Source organism: Propithecus coquereli, unplaced genomic scaffold (genome assembly GCF_000956105.1).
Source record: "Propithecus coquereli isolate 6110/MARCELLA unplaced genomic scaffold, Pcoq_1.0 Scaffold56, whole genome shotgun sequence".
Classification (NCBI taxonomy): Eukaryota; Metazoa; Chordata; class Mammalia; order Primates; family Indriidae; genus Propithecus; species Propithecus coquereli.
Genome location: NW_012151507.1, coordinates 5,083,578 through 5,102,928, shown reverse-complemented (window position 1 = coordinate 5,102,928; position 19,351 = coordinate 5,083,578). Strand labels below are relative to the sequence as shown.

Below are 19,351 nucleotides of genomic sequence, written 5' to 3'. Positions count from 1 at the left end.
CTCACCTTTCTTCTGTTTCTTATTTATGGTACAATCACAGTTTCCTCAACCATTGAAATGATTACAATTTTCAGTCTCTTTTGCTCTGGATGTCAAAAGACTACAGGTGGAAGAATTTTTTTTTTTTTGTAAAAATCACCAAAATTCTAATCATGTACATCTGAATAATATTGATCTAGAAGATACCATCTTTAGACCTTTACTCTCTATTGATTTTTTAAATATTTTTTAAATGTTCTGTAAATTGGTTTATATAGGATCAAGGAATTAAGTTACAATAATTTTATACTCCTGAATTTATATTGCATCTGTCATTCATTGGGCAACTGTTATCACCCAGCTCCATGCTTGTGGAACCCGATATTAAAAACCTCACAGTCTCAAGTAGTAGATTGACTATACAGTCATATGAGAGAAATATTTTTTAAAAAGGAAAAACACAAAGAAATAAATGCCTAAACTTGCTATGAGAAGGTGTCTGAGAATTTGGTGCTCACATAATAGTGAAACTTCCAGTAGAAGCTGTACATCTATTAAATAAAAAATTACTTCTAAATAGCTTATTGTTCAAATTACATTGAATATCCTTAAATAATAAGGAAGATTCAATGGAGAGAGTACAATATACATGACTTTAGGAATCAAAACTTTCAACATTTAATTCTAAGAGAAAATTTTAATTGTATACTTTCTTACAGAAAGCAGCAAAACACGTTTTAATAAAGTCCAATATATTAATTATTATTTAGGGTAGTGTTTCATTATTTTGGTGAGAACCTCAATATAAAAATTTAATTTATGCATGGACCACATTTTTCCCTAGAGGGAAAAAAAAAAAAAAATCACTCGGGAGACATTTCTATCTAATGAAACAAAAATTACGCACTTATAAAATGTATTAACAATTAATCATAAGAGCCATGCTATTTGATGTCTCTTGAAACAGGCATGAGACCAGGCAGATTCCTACAGCTTTAAGAATAACAAAGCTGATGCCTCTAGCAAGACTTGGGTTATTAGGTAACCATTTGTTCATAGTTCCATACCAAATATCGCTAAGAAAATAAATTAAAACCAGAATAAAATTTCTTCTATGCACATCACTTGACTTGATTGGTTTGGCTGACCTAAAGATAGGGGCTCTGTTTTTATCAAAAAGCTTGCTGCAAACTGAGTAGCAATAATAATTGTACTCTTCATGAAAGCATACAATAATTTTATACCATTTTCTGTGAATTAAAGCCCACCCTAAGTCCCTAGTAATCCTTTATTTGTGCATGGCATAATGGTTAGATTTATTCATGAGATGAGAAAATATTCATCTGAGAACAACGCATTTGCTGTGAGAAAAGAAAAAACAGGTACATTCACATTTACAACAATTGAGAAGCAATTCTAATATAAAGCAAACAAGAAATGGTGAGTTTCTTTTAAATTACCCAGCGGTGGATGGGAAAGTTCTTTCTGAGGTGTTCTATATGTTAAGAGCAGCATATAAGAAGTCTAGGAAGGCCTCAGTGAAGTTAGTAGAAAGAGGAAAGGGGCCAGATCCCAACCAAGTGAACTAGGGTAAAGTGGTTAGAGAGAAATAAATAGTGTTCTTCTCCAGGTGGGCAAATCCCAAATCTGGAAACCTCAAATATTTTCTACAAATAGTAGAAGAAATGGTGAGGTATGTGATAGAAAAACTTTTAAACAGAGAAATGAAAAGAATTGTAGTATCATTAATATTTATCAAATGCTAAGGAACAAAAAGTCCTAACTTGGGTGAATTAAAACCGAAAAACAGTCAAAAGAGGGACAGTGTCTTCTTTAAGTGATTCAGAAAACATCCAAACAGGAGGTCAGAGTGGGTTGACACTGTGGCAAACAATACCTGAAGGTCATAATCAGGTTTCAGCTCTCTTTTCTCAAGTTTATCTCTGGTAGATATATTCATATTAATGAGAAGTTAAAATGGAAAAAAAATCAAAACAGAAGGTAGGAGGAAAATCAGGGGCCATGGTAAATTACAAATTAAGAACCAACTGTAAAGATCACAAATGCTTTAATGAATTGTAAGATTAAAAGGTGAGATTTCTATCCCTTTAAAGCCAAGTCCCAGGCCAGAATTCTCTACAATACCCAATAAAAGGCTCAAACCTTAATAACCAGCCTGATGTGAGGCCTGGGTACCAAAGCCTGCTGCCTGAGGCAGCAACTACATGCAAAGCACAGCACAGAGTTTGACCGGGCAGTCAGTCATCAGATAAAGTGAAATGTAAGTCTTTTTGATATAGCATAAAAACACCAGCACGTCTGGACCTAAAAGAAAGCCTTATTGGAGTATAACGCTTTGCAGCCAGTCTCCTTCATCCTACTTCAGCCAAACTGATCATTATCTGCCAAGTCAATGACACACAATCCACTTATTCTTTCCATTATTCATTCCATAATTATTATTGAAAGTCTGGCTATTTTAGGGGTTGCAAATAAAGTGACAAACTTTATAAACCAAGTCCTTATTCTCATGGAGCTTACATTGCTCAAGGCCCCTTTATTGTCCTGCAACAATAACAACAGCAAAAGACATAGATGGTATAATTCATAGAGTCATATGCACTGCAAAGATAAAGTTTCTTAAGCAGATGATGAACAGTGGTGTGTGTGTGTGTGTGTGTGTGTGTGTGTGTTTAGGGAGAGGGCTGTGCAACTGTAGACAGGAAAGTCAGAGGAAGAGTCTGAGCAGGGGCATCTGAACAGAGACGAAAAGGAAGCAAGGGTGTGGTACATGCAGATATCTTGAGGCAGACCATTTCCAACATCCAGAAGTAGAAATGCAAAGGCACCAGTCATATTTCCTTGGCCTGTTGAAGAAACAAGGAAACCAGTGTAGCTGGAGTGAACTTGCTCAGGGAGGGGGCAGGAGATGAGATGAGAAGTGGGGCCAGATCACGTAGGACTTTGGATTCACTCGTTTAGATATGAGCATTCAGGACCAAACATTTACTTGCCTAACGAGACACAAAATTCAGCATTTCTTCTAACAGCACTTTTTAATGGAAAATCTTTCCCTCTATTTCTAATAGCCAACTAAGGTATCCTTTTTTTTTGTAAAACCATTTTTTTTCCTAAGCAAAAAAAAAAAAAAAAAAAAAATCAATTAATTGGTACGATGGTGATCCAAGAATGTGGTTTCCCAAGAGGCCATTAAATGGCATAGTTGCTAAACCGTGGTTAAAAAAAACAAGTTGTTCCCCTCAGTGCTTCCTGAAAAGAACTTCAGCACCCCGTGACGATGCGCTGGAGGAGAGAGGGTAAAGAAAAGCAGCTGAAAAGTGATGCCCACCAGAAAAATCCCGAAGTTGAGATGTCCCTGGAGTGACGCCAAATAGCTCATAGAGTTCTAATGTTCCTTTCTTGTCCTCCAGTGCCCCAGAGACAACAGTGAGAAAATGTGTGAGAAGAAATGCACTCCCCCGGGTTAGAAGTCTAGCTTTGTGCTTTGTTATTTGAACACACGTAAATGCCATATGTTTTTCACTGATGTTTATTTATGTGGCTCAAGAAAAAAACAGTTAAAGTTTTTGCACATAAGGCATCCAACATGAGGAGTTGTAAATGAAAACAGTGTTTTAAGTTTATATATATAAACGCTGTAAGAGAAATATACACATATAGATATATAATTACAATATAGCTGGACTAGCTCTACATTTCCACATTGCCTGGGGAAGTCTTGGTTTACTCCTGTTACTCCAGCGAAAGTATTAATAGCACCCCCCTGAAAATCTCCTGCATTGGACAATAAATCACATAGTCACCTTATCTATGGCTCATGTTCAAAAGGGGGCAAGCAATAAAGTCCTGACATATTTAACTCTAATTAGGATTGTTATGCTTTGCAAAACATTTTAATTACACTGGTTTTAAAATAAAAGAAGTTGAAGGCAGACCTAACGAGGCCAAGAGTCAAGAACATCAAAACGAAGTGTAAAGAAAAAGATAGATGTTTGACAGGAGACCTGCCTAAATTTTATCATTTTAAAAGAAATGACTAAAATACTGTTTTAAAACCAAGTACATATTTCTTTGGCCTCAGGGTAACTTTAGAACCTCTAAAGTGTTAGTATTTATAGAATGTCCCTTACGTGGGGTCAGTCGCTGTATTAGGTACTAGGGAGAAGAGGATAAAAGGAGCTTACACTCGGCAAGAGGAGGTAGTCACATACACAAATCACGATGCAGAATCTTAAGTGCTATGATGGGAATAGGCTACCAACCGAAGCACTCGGAAAGGAGTGAGGTTAGAGATGAGAATGGACTCACAGAGGCCCTCCAGGAAGATATTAAGGAAAAGATGATGATTGAGCTGGACCTGAAAAACGAGAGGGGATGGCCAGTAGAGCCAGGAGGGAAAGGGAGATGTTCTAGAAAACAGGAATCAGACATGCGAAGGCCAAAGGCATGAACAATCTTTGGGGAAAGGGCAAATCACTTTGGATGGGTGAAGCAAGCAGTGGGACCACAGATGCAGCTGGAGAGGTATTCAGAGAGCAGACAGGAAAACTAAATACAACCCAAATGATTTGAACTTTATTCTCAAGGCTCTGAGGAGCCACTGAATAATTTTAAGGATATAGGCAAAATATAGATCTGTATTTTAGAAAGGTCAACTTTGATAGCAGTGGGTGAGATGAATTTGAGGTGACCAGACTGGAGGTAGAAAGATCAGTTAGGAAGCTACTAGAGTGATCCAGATGAAAAAAATAAAATCAAATAAACATTTAGGGCCTTAGGAAAGAGAAGAATAGTACCAGTAGTCTGTAGACTGCAAAGAGGCTTGAGCTGGAGGTATAGATTTGGGAATCGCCAATATTTTGAGCGGTAGTTGAACTACAGAAGGTGTGATCTGCCAGGGAGAAAACATAATGAGACAGGAAGAAAAGCAGGAGCAAGCGCCGGAGGATTCCAGTGTGGAGAGGCAGGCAAAGGCAGACACGCTTGAAGGAAGTGGAGGAGGAAATCAAGAGAAGGATGGAAGAGAAACCCTGAGAGAGGAGTGTCAGCTTCAAAAAGAGGGCAGAACATAGCATCAGAGATAAGAGTGTCCATTAGACTTGGCAATCAGGACTCTGGCTGGCCTTGGCCATAATCATTTCCATAGAGCAGTGGGGCGGAAGCCAGATTTCTGCTGAGAAGTTTGCTGGAGATGAGACAGTAAAGATAACGAAGCATAATTTACTGTTTTCCCAAGAAGTCTGGCCCTGAAGAGGAAAGAAATAGGGCAGTAGATAGGTCTTTGTCACTGCTTCTTTTTAAATCATGACAGATGTAAATATATTTATATATTGATTTTTTTTTAATGTGACGGAGAAGGTGATGATTCAGGAAATAAAAGAATATTTTCCCTGGGGAGGTGAGAGAACAGAAAGGAAGCCCGCTTTGGTCAGGGTACCCCCTCACCAGAGACGGAGGGAAGGAGGGAGTGCGGCCGTGAATGCAGGTACATTCAGGGCTTAGAAGACAAGAAATCGATGTTCTCGTTTATGGGCCTTATTTCCTCTGCGAAACCATCACTGAACGTGAGGATGAAAGTGATGAGTGTGCCTGGAAGAGACTGTTAGAAGTGTAACGTCACTGTCGTGGAGAACACAGGAAGTCACCAATGGATAATACGCCGCAGCGTGACTGTGCGGCACTGAAGATGAGGCTATAGGTAGGAGACTGAACATATTGTGGCACCAATTCACACAAATGGACGATTATCTCCAAGCTCTTCAGGAACCTGGGAGAAAGGGAAATGAAGACAAATGGTAAATTTTATCAGCCTTGGAGTTTCCTCGGGTGGCAAAGTTAATCCAAGCAGACTCGAAGTAGCAGATCAGAAAGCTAAAGGCGGATGCGCATCTGCTCCACCCATCCTCCGTGGGGCTCTGAGGTTTAGCGGCGAGTCCCAGCCACATGTCCCAGTCTAGATCCACCAGCGGTAAAGTGGACACTAAATTTCAAACTTTCAAACTAGAGCTCTTCTATTAATTTGCCAATTGGCTTAAAATCCAAAGAGGGTAGGGGGCGGTGATCAGCATTCCGCAAACCCTAGATTTAGAGTTCACAATTTCTTGGTAGAACATTTGTTGATGATGACGAGGGCCAGAAGAGGTCACGGAAGCGTGATGCCGGCATGGACTGACCGGAGAGCCGCTGGAGCCCAAGATCTCAAACGCCGGTAGCTGCCGGGTGTTGGACCTGCTCTCTGCGCGGACACTGAAGTCTTCCAAATTGAGAGGGAATTTGGGAGAGGGAGGAAAACTGTGAGCTGGGTCCTAAAGGCCCTGATGAATGTAAGCGAGTGACCGGGGACCTGATGGGAGTGGCAGATACAAGGAAGGGCGTGGCGGAGCTGGTACCACCTTGGCCTTCACGGAAGATTTTTACAGGAAGGTGAAGGAATAGTGTTCAAGGAGAAGTAGGCAAATGTCATTCCCGATCGAGGCCCTTAGATTTTTCTGGTTTGGGGCAATAAATATCCTTCACTGAAGAAAGCTACGGGGTAAACAGTAACCTCAGGGAGAAGGCTAGGTTTGATTTTATTTATTTTATTTAAGGCAAACTATAGACTGTTTAGAGAAGACAGTAAAAATATGCACATATAGGAGACTGATCCAGGGAGCATCATGGAAAGGGAGGTTCAAAGGATAGAGAACAAGGATAGAAGCCAAAAAGTGTCTGGGAACAAGCTGTCTCATCCCATGCCATCGGAACTGACTGTTGGTTTTCCAGTAAGTCGGATAAAATGGGAAATGATAAAAAAAAAAAAAATGATTCATACATACCATAAACACTTTATATAACTTAAAACATAAATGTACACACATGTGCCAATCTTTTGATGTAAGGCCAAGGCCTGCTCTGTGCATATGGATCTGCTGATTGCAGTCATGCATCTTCCGTCCTACATAAACCACATCCTTCATCATCTACCGTTTCCAGTTTTGCTTTCTTTAAAGTGGAGGGAGAACCTGAAGACACTTGTGAAATCATCAGTGTGGAACCTAGCTAGATTTTTGTAAACCCCCTTTCCAAACACACATTTTTTTTTACCGTTATACTGCCTACACCTAGGCAATAGCGAAGCTTTTGTAGCTAACATGTATCACATCTTTTCAAAGCATTCAGCTTAGTTTTCACAGAAATAAAACTCAAAGTCTTTCTGCATTTGATCAGCTGATTTACTCTTCATTTAAAGGATATAATTAAAATAAGAAATACACTGGATAAACAGGTTTGAGGACAAACACAACTAATCTTTGTAAAAAGAAGGCAGGTTAATTGGCAGGAGCAAGAGAACATGGACAACCTAAAGAGAAGCCTTCTGGCTGAGGGTGGCAATCCTTATGGTTAATTGGGAAATGCAGTATCGGTTAATCCTGTCAGTCAGATAAGAGATCAATTAAGAGAGCTTTAAATGTACAGGTGACAAGATAGGTTGCATTTTGAAGAGTAGACAAGGACAGCAGGAATGTGAAGTATTATTAACTGGCTTCAAGTTTTCAAATGGAGAACTGATATAAAGATCGATTTTTTTCTTCCTCATGTGCATTCTTTTCCCTGTCCTTCCATCCTTAACTCTTGTGGCTTTTTGTGTTTTGGAGAAGAGAGACCAGGAGTTTAGGGAACAAGGTGGAAGAATAGCAAGAGCTCTAGAGCAGGAGTCTGAACCTCCAGAGTTACTTCTGGTTCCCAAACTAGTTCCACTTCCTCCTTTCCTTTTACATTCACATCTAGCAACTCAGCCTGCTCGCTTCTCTATGTGCATCTTTTCTTCACCTGAGTTTTCTGCCAGGTAACTGGGGACCAATATTCATATTCATTCTCTGTCTCTCTCATTCTTTCTCTTTCTTGCCACTGGTTTTTCCACAAAGGTTACTCTCCTAGTATCCATATATAAAAGGAAAGGTAACAAAAATAACAAAAACAGAAGTATCTATACTTTGAAGAAACACTCAAAATACCAGTGTTAACTGTCATGGGGAAGCCTACCCTGCCCTAGGCACCATCACCAATTCTCTCACATTTTCTACTGCAAGGTACCCCTCTCATGTTCCAAGGAATTCAGCACACATCCTTCGTATTCCTCAGTGAGCTGTCCCCCAACTGGGAAGTCTGTCCCCATCACTCTACAGCAGAGATTCGATAGATACTCAGGGTAGCAAATGCTGGTTGCTACTAGAGTGGTAATTTACAGACCAGCCACCGTTTACTGAGCGCTTTCTGTGGTTAACCAGTGTGTTAGGTGCCCCATGGCATCAGGCGTCAGTTTGTTTAATCCTCACCAGGGTGGTGGTATTATTATCATCATCTTCCCCATTTCAGAGATAAGTTAACAAAACTAGAGGGATTAAGTATGATGCCTACAGTCACACAGAAAGTAAGTATCAGAGCCAGGATTTGAATGTGGCTCTAAGGTAACTGGAACTCAGAGGCTGGGCTCTTAACTACTATACTACACTGCCTCTTCTCAGAACGCCCAGGCTCAAGTGGAATTCATTTATAATTTAGAAGAATTTTCTTCCCGATACACACAATATCAACGAGTGCCTTCTCCTAACAATTACCCCCATCCATGCACCATAGCAAAAATGAGTTCGGTACATTTACCTAGTCATGTTTATCTGTTTAACACTATAAGAAAAAATATAGCTGATTAAGATATACTCTGTCTGGTCTAAGCAACCCTATTTGGAATGATAGAAGACAGTATGTCTGCCCATCACGAAAGCAATCCCCACTCAGTACTTTCCACCATCCTTCCCCTTGGGCAAACACACAACATTTATAACGAAGCGAGGTAGGGGGGTGCTGTCAGGGAAAGAGAACCACACAACGAGACAGGAAAGATGGATAAACCAAACATTAACAGTCACTTACTGGAAAGGTAAATCATTTCAAACTTACTTTTTTGGTACACTTCTTGACGGTGTTGATTAATTCTTGTATTACCAAATCTACACTCTTCAAGGAAGGCCCTTTCAGCTTTACAATCTGTTTCTTGACTATTGCTTCAAACGCCATGTCTGGAGTAAACAACCCCGTCCTGAATGTAAGAAAACAGCACATGAGATTGTTAAAAATTGAGTAATATTTAATGATCTTTTGAAAAATGTTTAAATTAACATTCCACTTAAGCATACAATAGACCAAGTTTAAAAGTCACAGAGTGATTTGTTCTACCCATAGCACCATTATAATATCGTTATTACTGCTAAACCATAAGTCCCAATCTATAGATTAACACTAGCTAAAAACAGCGCCCAAAATGTTTACATGGCATACAACATGACTTTTAATGAATATTTAACTGTAATTTGTCTTATTTCACTGTTTCATAGCAATAAAAAGAAATGCTACACTATTTCTATTGTGTCCCAAATTTAAATACCTAAAAGATTCCAAAAGCAGTCCTCTCTTGCCCTTTGTGGAGTAGCAAGTGAGCCTCACTTTTGTACACTGAAATAGTGGAGTTTCTGGACTATATGATTTATTCTTTCTGCAGAGCTATATTACAGTGAGCTTGGTGGTTCCCAGCCCGAGGTCCTGGGCTGTTAGAGGAAGAAGATGCTAAGAGGAGCCAAGAATTAATTTCGATATTTCAAGATGCCTAGATTATGAATTTACAAAAACTATAAATTATTACCAAAATAAAAAGTATCTTCCTTCTGGCTGGAATTAACTCAAATTTGTATCATCATAATGTTTTTCTTATGCTGAGCAGGAGCTCAGGGAAGCCAATATATACGTGGGTGTGTGTGTTTCATAAAAAGTGAAAAATGATTACTCAAATTTAAACAAAAGATGGATAGAGAAAAGCATGGCCACGAATTCAGAGCATGGCCACGACTAAAGCCTTATGGGTCCAGGCTTCGGCACTGGGCCCTCCCCACTTCTAGGTGCTTTTCCCCTCCCTTCTCACCTCTCCTTGTCTGATTAACTTCTCTTCCTTCAACACTCAGTGCTGCAGTACCTCTTTGAGGAAATGTCTTTAACGCTTACTTCCCTTATACCAGCTTGACTCAACATCCTTTCTCATTTACTTAGTATGCTGTGCTCACCTCTACTTCTATTCTAATGTAGTGTGATTACAGCTGTCCATCATAATCATACATTATCATTATAATTTCCCCACATTGGGTACCGAATAAAATCCAAATCATTTAGTCTAATATCAAAAATTTTCAACTGTCTGATTCTAGTCTTCTTTGTAGTTCTTTTCCTCCCTCTCCTTGCATGCACTCTGTTTCAGTCAATCGCCTTTATTCATACTAACACTTTATGTCTTTGCCTTTGCCTGTAATATTCATTCCATCCTTTCCACAAGTTCGGCCTGTCCAAACCCCACCAGTGTTTCAAAACCCAGATCCAAATCAACCACTTCCCCACACTCCTCTAGCCTTGCCCTTGAGGAGGTCTTCCTTCTCTGAACCTCAACATTTATTTCACACTGCAGTCATCCAGGCACATATTTTAGTCCCATTACTGTCCTAGTAGGGAGAGTTGTGACTCTATTTATCCCCACAAGGACTGCCTCGATCCCTTGCTCATGATTGGCTCTCAGTGTTAGCAAAACAAGGAATAAAAATAAAACATCTCTTCCATCAGGCTCTTCATGCAAAGATGGTTTCTACTACTCAGATATATAATGGAATCAAATGGGGAAAAAATTTTTCAAATTAATTATATTTAATGGCCTAAATAATCACACCATCAGTATGTCCTATAGTCAGGACTTTATGTCTTTCTCACCACATTACAGAAAATTTACCCTAGAATAATAGCAACCAATCTCTTCTGTTGGTATGCATATAAATCAGAAATCTATAATTCTGAATTACTGAGATTTTATAATCAACAAGAATGTATCTGGTAAGGAGTTTTATAAGCCAAGTAAAAGCACCATATTTGATTGAGTTAAAATACTTCATGACACAAAAAAAATGCAATTTGGTTCCACTGCATTTATCAGGTGAACATGTTCATATACTAGATCTGTTCATATACTAGATCAGCTAAAGTGGCAAGATAGTTTTTACATCAAATATATTCTGGATTTGATGGAGGAGAAATAAAATATGGAACTTAGAAACCTTATTGATAGTAAAAGAAAAACATTAGATTTAGTTATAGATGTTTTCTCCTTTTCGCTTTACAAATTCATATTTACCCATACTGGTAATATTCGAGGCTTACAGGGCTTTTTCCAAAATACCTCAACTGGCCCTTTGGCAAATGCCAAGCCACAACTGACAACAGACAGGGACATCTCCTTTCTATGATGTAATGCATGAACTAGGCAACCTAAGTTTTATTAACTTAATTCAGGATGCTTCAAGTTAATATATGCTCATTAAATTATGTTTAGCCTCTATATGAACTCAAGAAAAATTATTTTAAAACACGTTTCTTATCATAACTCTTCAAAGAAAGTATTATGAACTGAATCTTTATGTTCCCTCTAAAATTCATATGTTGAAACCCTACCTCTCAATGTGATGGTATTAGGGAAGTGGAGACTTCAAGAGGTAATTAGGTCACTAGGATGGAATCCTCATGAATGGCATTAGTGCCCTTATAAGAAGAGGTCTGAGACCTAGCTCCCTTTCTGCCACATGAGGGTACCACGAGAAGTTGGCAGTCTGCAACCTGGAAGAGGGCTCTAACCAGAACCTCACCATGCTGGCACCCTGACTCAGACTTCCGGCCTCCAGAACCGTGAGAAACAAATTTCTGTTGTTTATAAGCCACCCAGTCTGTGGTAATTTGTTATAGCAGCCTGAACCGACATATACATGTCCACACACACAAGCACACGCACACACACAACACACGTCGGCCTGTTGAAATCATTCTCTCCACAGGCAAGGTTGAACTCAAAAGTAAGCACCTTCATTAATCTTTCCCAGTCTTGCTCCACAACTCCAGTCAAAATTAATCTGTCCTTTCTCTGTGTGAGCAATGATTATTTATGAGCACATCGGGTCTCCCTCCCTAAAACTGAAATCTCTGGAAAACAGAGCCAAAGGCTCATCTGTGAATCCCCTATTGTACACAGTGTGGGCTGTGAGTGCAGAGAGCGTTTTTGCTTTTTTTAATTGGAAAAAACTGACTACAACAATGCAGGAAGTTATCATGAAATGCAAAACTAGGATTTCCTATTTCTTCCTCCCACCTCTGTATTCTGTTCAGTGATGAAAAGCCTACTCTACTAGCTATTCATAAACATTAATTTTCTTATGGTAGCTTGAACTGAAGACAAGAAAAATGCGAATCACTTGCCTGATACCATGTATGTTTTTGATTGCATAGCTTATTTCTCTTCGCAATTCTTTCTCATTGAACTCCATCTGCAGATGCAAAATGAGCCGTGGTTATGACACTTAATTCCTCTGAATAATAATATTGTTGAATATACAGAACAAGAATAACTTGACTTAGTTATTAATAAATGGATACTCATGTCTTTCCTAACCTAAACCCAGATGGCCAAAACATCTGTTTATATAAAAAGTTCAAGGCAACATAGAACACTAGGGATTTCTGGGAGTTTTAGTGCAGCGGATTTTAACCCTAGTATAGATACAGAGTGCTATGCATAAAGCATGCCTTCTGGACATAAATCTAGCCATTCATTTGAAATATATAATGCTTCATTCTTAGGCTGAATACAGTAAATTCGAGGGCACAGGCCAGTATATAAATGAGGGTGTCACCTGATGCGCAACAGCAGCACAGCTGTCCCGAAACTAACAATGGCTGCCTTTTGTCCCCGGCCATTTTAACCACCTGAGCACAAGGCCTCTTTATAAAAGAAAATTAATATTTCACCAAGCCAACACAGGATAGATTGCTGTACAAATATTTCCCAGAAGTCCTAAGAACCATAAATCTGCTTGGAAGTAGGATCAAAGTGTCACAGAGCTTAGCCCTGGAAGGGATATCCAGGGAACACTGGGTTCAGCCCCTGACTTGTGAGACTTGGCCTCTGCAGCCTCACTATCTGTCCATTCTCCTCCTCACTTTATGCCGTAGGACGATGAATTGCTTTAGGTATCTATCCACACCCCGTGGCCTCACAGCTCAGAGTTTGTATTATTCCTCCCTTTTTATCTGGAACATCCCCTTCTCCTACCCTTACCTCTTCCTGCTTAACAAGCTGCTCAACCTTCCCAACTCGGCTTGGAAGTCTGGCTCCCTTACACATTTGGGCTGGGATTTAAGTCTGTGGGCTGTGTTTCCATAGCACCCTGTGCTGAAGTTTATCACTTTACTTAGCACATCTTAATGAAACTATCTATTTACTCATCTGCCTCCCACACCAAGACATAAGCACCCACCTCTTTGTATGCAAGGCAAGTAGCACAGTCCGCAAAACTACTTAACTGCCTATTGGGCATTTTACACTGAGCAGGTCCGAAACAGAACTCTTGCTTCACAGCTCCACACAAACACAGCTTTGCTACCGTTTCCCTCATCGGATGGGCACCACCATTCATGCAGCTGTGAAAGCCAAAGCCTCGGGAGCCATCTTGAATCTTCCTTCTTCCATTCCCCATATCAATCCAAGCCCTACCAAACTTACCTCCGAAATTCCAATGCCATCCATTTCTCTCCACCCTCTCTTACCAGGGCATTTTTACAAATTTTAAGGATTGCTCCCTTGCACTAGCCTCTTCCAAGACTCTGTGCCTAATCATGTGTTTATAAGTTTATGTTCCTCTTGCCTTCAAAACTGTAGAAGCTTCAGGTCCTACAGAAAATGAATCCACCAGGGTCTGGCCCTACTGTGTTCCTGCCTTACTTGTCCTTTGTCCTTTTACAATCCAGCCCACATAATGTTCTTTTAAAATAATCAACCAAATCGAGTCACACCTTTGGTTGAAACCCTCCTGTAACTTCCCATTGTTAATCGTAAACATCTGACCTCAACCTAGCAAGCCCTGCATGAACCGGATGCTTCTTTCCTCTCCGAATTCATCACATACCCGTGTTTTGGGGTTTTTCCCCATCAAGGTCAGACCTCATCCTGCCAGAATTCACTGCATACCCCTCCCCTCCCTCCATCAGCCACATCAGTTCTTCACCTGCCAAACTCCTTCGTGCTTGAGGGCTTTGCCCAAGGTTGCTGCTTGTCTTGAATGACCTTCCTCATCAGGATCCCTTCCTCCCGCAGATTATTACACACCTGACCTCTTCATGCCATTCTGGGCACGGTTTAGATGTCCCCTATTCAGACAGAACCTTTCCAAGAACCCCTTTAAAAGTGGCTCAACCAGCCTGTGTCTCTCACCTCCTGTTACCATAAAAGCACAGGATATTTTCTCATTTTGTCTATTAATTTTCTGCCTTTCCCCACTAGATAAGCAAAGACCTTCTCTGTTTTGATCACTTTGGTGCATAGAAGGTGCTGAAGAAATATTTTTAAATTAATTAGATAACAAATAAACACCATAGGAAACTCAATTAGCATTTCTTAAAATAACATGAAATGTAGTTAAATCCCATTAAATACAACCAGAATCATCAGTAATATTTCTCTCCTGAATTTCACTACCTGAGTGTGGAGGTTTCTGTTCAAAGAAGTATCTTAGTCCCATACCACTCACATAGTATTTTATCAAGAGTTTTGTAAAAACAGAATATGGAAATGAGTGGAACAAAAGAAGAAAAAACATTTGGTACAAACCTTTACTATCTCAAAGGGAAAGCGTTCATGGAAAATGCGATTGATTTTAGCACCACCTGAGAGTTCCAGGGTGTCCACTTGATCCCCCGACCCCTCAATTCTCTTCTCAAAGTCCACAGCAAATTGCTGAACCATCCTGTAATTGTGAGAGAGGCATAAATTCAAGCTAAAGTTACAAGCCTTTACACTCCTCATTGTACTTTAATACGGCTATTCTTGAGTGTCGTTTTCCTGGAGTTCTTAGTGGCACCTACTGGCAGGAAGAACAATACGCTCTATTCGGCACTCAGAATGTGATTACGTGAAATACACATTGTTAAGATTTATTTTAGGCATTTAATTAGAGTAAATATTTTTAAAATACTTGTCTTTAACTGCATTCTGTTCATGTGGTTGCAACCATGAAATGGTATTTAAAGAATACTTAAATCGAAAATTAAAGTTAAGCCATAAAATTCTATGCAGAATAGTCAAATAAATCTCAGCTCCCATGACATCACCATCGCCTAGTTCCAGGTGCTCCAGGTAAGCACCCCCATACTCCGTGAGCTACTCTTCCTCCCCACGATATCACAGCCTCAGTCTCTCCTCCCATCCTATACACTCATCCTAGGTGATCTCCAGGGTGCCATACCTTCAAGGATTATAAAGAGACTGGTTTTTATATTGAGAGAGTAGCCCATATGCCCCATTGTCTACCTCACATTCATCTCCTCTTAGCTGCCTTGAACTCAACACACCCAAAACTGAACCTCTCAGCTTCTCTCCCTCCCAAACTGCTGATTCTCCTGCATTTCTGAATTTCCCCTCATGGGGGCTGGCACCACCCACCCAAGGCAGGGAGTCTGGGGCACCCTGCACACCTCCCTTTCCCCGACCCCAGTTGTTGGTCATTCCCCCTCTTAACATCCCTCGGACCACTGACCTCTTTCTCTTCTCCCCACCCCCGCCCCCCCGCTGCCTTGGTCAGCCCTGAGCAATGCCTCCTGGGATCACCGAAGCCACCTCTAGATGACCACCCTGCTGTGGGGTTTCTCCCCATCAAGCTCAGACCTCACCCTGCCAGAACGACAGAGATTTGTGATTCCATGCCCTCTGACCACTAGCTCTGGCCTTGTTTTTCAATAGCTCCTCACAATTTGATAATAAAATCATCCTCCTTAACCCATCTCCCAGGATTCTTTATGGTCTGGCCCTGCTGTCTCTTCCGCCCGTCACTCACCACTCATCCCACGCGCCTTCCGAGCCAACCATATGGAAGCCATTTGCACTTCCCAAAATGTCCCCTACCCCTGTGCCTTGACACTTGTTTTTCCTTCTGCTCAGGACACCATTCTCTCTGTCCCTTGCTGCTTTGCCTGGCTATTTTTATCTGTCCTCAAGATTCGGCTTAAGCATTAGTAGAGCGCAGGTGTCCTGGAATGAGCAAGCCGGGCAGGGGAGTCTTCCGGTTGGGAGGGACCTGACACAAGTTGCAGCACAGTGATGAAGGGACAGACGGAGCTGGAGGGGCTGAGGGAGAGAATAAAGATGTAAGATACAACAAGCTGGCCATCCTCTGGCAACTCTGCATCCTACCCCATGTCCCTTCGGGATAACGGTAGTAACCTGTGGATAAGATGGGAAGATGACAAAGGAGGGAAAAGATGTTTGGTGATTCCCACATTTGCATTTTTAAAGGCCTGCATTAAAATCATTACGAAAAAACGAAAAAGAAATTTAAATATGGCCTTATTGTCTGTACCTTGTTTTTCATTCCACTGAAAAATGCACACAGATAAATGACATAAAATAATTGAAATAAAAAGTTAATAAGCACAACTGACATCAATAGAAACAGCTGAAAAATACTAATACAAATGACATTTTCATCTGTATTTACCCATTTTGAAGACTAAGGACAAAAAATTCTGCTGAGTTTTCACTACTAGTTTTACTCACCGAAGCCAATTTTAAAAACACAATTAAATTGGGCACAGGAATGGGCACAGGAATTGTTAAAGTTATAATTACAGAATAAGATCTATAATTATTCTTCAATAAAACATGAAGATTCAAGGGTGACTGTGAAACATATTTTACTTGCTGCTTCTGTTAAACCTAGAAAACAGCATGACAAACAGACTAATGCAAAGGAAAACTGAAGAAATTAGAAATGCTGAACAAAGGAAGGGAAAGGTGACGTACTGCAGCAATGCTTTGGTCTTCCTGGTGGGGTCCTCTGGTTTGAAGTTTTTGTAGGCTTCTACTTCATGTTCTATGGAGAGCAATTGTCCCTGCAGTTTGTTCCTGAAGTTTGGCAGGGTATCTCGAATGTGGTTGGTAAGTTGCTAAAAAAAAAAACACAACAAAATCATATACAGACATAACAGATTGAACATTAACTGATGAGATAAAAATCAGCCTCCACTGTTTTCCTAACATTCAAAAGTTCAAAAATCATATATACATTTGAGACTATGCAGATAGATAGTGAGAAGAAACATCACCTCTCTCCTCCACGGCCCTTCAGAGATACTCAAAATTCCTTCAATTAGAGTCGCTCACGTGTTATCTCTTTATGTTTGGGAAACCCCTGTTAAAATGCAGCTGATGTTACTAAGGAGGCTGCCCAGTAACACCTTAGCATGGATTGATTTGACTTGTCAGATCACCTCCCTTGCAGAAAGGGTCCGTAAGTTAGACTGTGGTAGAAAGGAAGGAAGCTGAGTCACAGGTGCTGCCTGATGTTCTCGAGACTACATGGCTTACCACACTGATAGAGCTCAGGCCGTCAAGGGTGCCACATGCCCCTGCCAGCTGTTAACTTCCTCTGCATTCCGCAGCCCAGGCAGGTGTTCACCCGTACTCCACCTCCAGGCCCCGGGCTAACTCTGGTTGGTCACTGACTTGCGCCTTCACCAGACTGACTATAAAATGCCCGTGACTGAGGGAGGGAAAGCTGTCTGTGCTTCTGACGCCATGACCTGACCATCTGCTGGACGCACCCACTGGGATCGGCCGGCGCCATAAGCTCAGTGAAAATTTCTCTAAGACGTTGTCGAAGAGTAGATGATTAATTGAGAACAAAAGTGAGATAAAAACCCAGATGTTCAACTCTCTGCTTTATGTTCTATTACAATGAAGTTAAAAGAAAGTCCTAATTAAAAGAAAAAAACATAACCTTTGTGAACTGCTTAAGTAATAAATTTGAAATCAAGAGAAAGAGAGAATATAAACTTCCTAGAAATGCAGGAAAAAGAAAAATAAAAGGAGAATTAATATACCCAGACTGGCTGAAGAACCTATTTTAAATCATCTTTATGTTTATCTGAGGTTACCTGAATAAATCTATAGTTATTTAACTGTCAATAGTTTATGTTATTCTCCTGCCCACAGTTACGTTAGTCCCTGGCATGTGTTGCTGTTGAGGCTGCAAGGCAGGCAACACAAGAATGGAGTGGACCGCATTTCCCAATAGCAATGTCACAAGAGACAAACAAGGACCCAAATCTAAGAGTAACAGCAAGCACCTGACTGCCACGTGAGCTGGCAAATACTAAAAACACTTGATTTCCACCTTTTGCTTCTCAGATCTCTCCACAGCAAAGCAACATCATGGACCACTCTTGGCTTTCTAAAACACTTCTTTCCTTGGCTTCCATGACTCCACCTCCTCTAATTTTTCTCCTAACCATTCTGAATATACCTTCTCCACCTCCATGGACAACCCAACCTTCTCATCAGACCAGTAGTTATTGAAATTCCTCAGGTCTGGGTCCTAGGCCTCTTCTTTGTCCACTCTCTGTTCTCTCCCAAAGCAATCTCATTCCGTCCATGGCTTCAATAACAGCCAAACATCTGCAGCTGCTAAAACATTGTCTCTAAATAGGGCTTCTTGTCTTTGCTGTGGGCATACATATTTGGCCACCTGCTAAGCTTCTCCTCTTGGATGTGACAACCTCAACATGTCCAAAATCAAGTACCTGATCTTCCCTTCAGCGTTCCCCACCTTGGTGACTTCGTAACTATCTGGATGCTCAAGAGTTAACCTTGACTCCATCTCTCCATCACCCAACAGTACTCATCTACCACCAAAATCTCAATTTTTCTACACATTTCTCAAATGTGCTTTTTCTTTCATCTCCACTGGCCCTAACCAAGATCAAATCTACCACAATTTCTGTCTTTGACTTTTAACTGATCCTTCCCAGTTTCGCTCTTAACTGGTCTACTCTTGATCTTCCTGTCTGCAATACCGTATTCCTTTTTAACCCACAGATCTGATCATGTTGTTCCCCTGCTCAGATCCCTTAAATTGCTCCTCAATGCCCTTTGGATAGGAGTAAAAATCCTCGACTTGGCCTGTAAACATTATAGGATCCAGCCACTGCCTACACCTCCAACTGCAACTCTTATAACTCACTCCCTTTTTCTCTGCCCTCCAGACACAATGACATTTCATTCAATTCCTCAAAAACCTCATGTCCTTTTCTAGTTTTTTTCCATATAAATTGTCAGAGATATTGGTACGTATTGTATCAGCAATAAAATTATCCTAGTTTCAAACATAGGATAAATATACTTGAAGGAATAGAGAGAATGATCATCCAGGAAAGAAAAGCTCTTTCAGTACAAAATTCATTCAATTTT

The 19,351-nt window shown here is 40.5% G+C and overlaps 1 protein-coding gene across 2 annotated transcripts in view; it reads right to left on the bottom strand.

Moving 5' to 3' along the window:
* Positions 1-19,351, bottom strand: part of DNM3 (dynamin 3) — a 607,030-nt gene that overhangs the window by 388,094 nt on the left and 199,585 nt on the right. For both annotated transcript variants that reach the window (XM_012657777.1, XM_012657778.1), the window contains exons 7-10: positions 16,907-17,049; positions 14,720-14,855; positions 12,313-12,380; positions 8,938-9,076 (exon numbers count right to left, since the gene is read on the bottom strand). In XM_012657777.1, the coding sequence (XP_012513231.1) occupies positions 8,938-9,076; positions 12,313-12,380; positions 14,720-14,855; positions 16,907-17,049 (486 nt within the window). The remainder of the gene's footprint in view (positions 1-8,937; positions 9,077-12,312; positions 12,381-14,719; positions 14,856-16,906; positions 17,050-19,351) is intronic.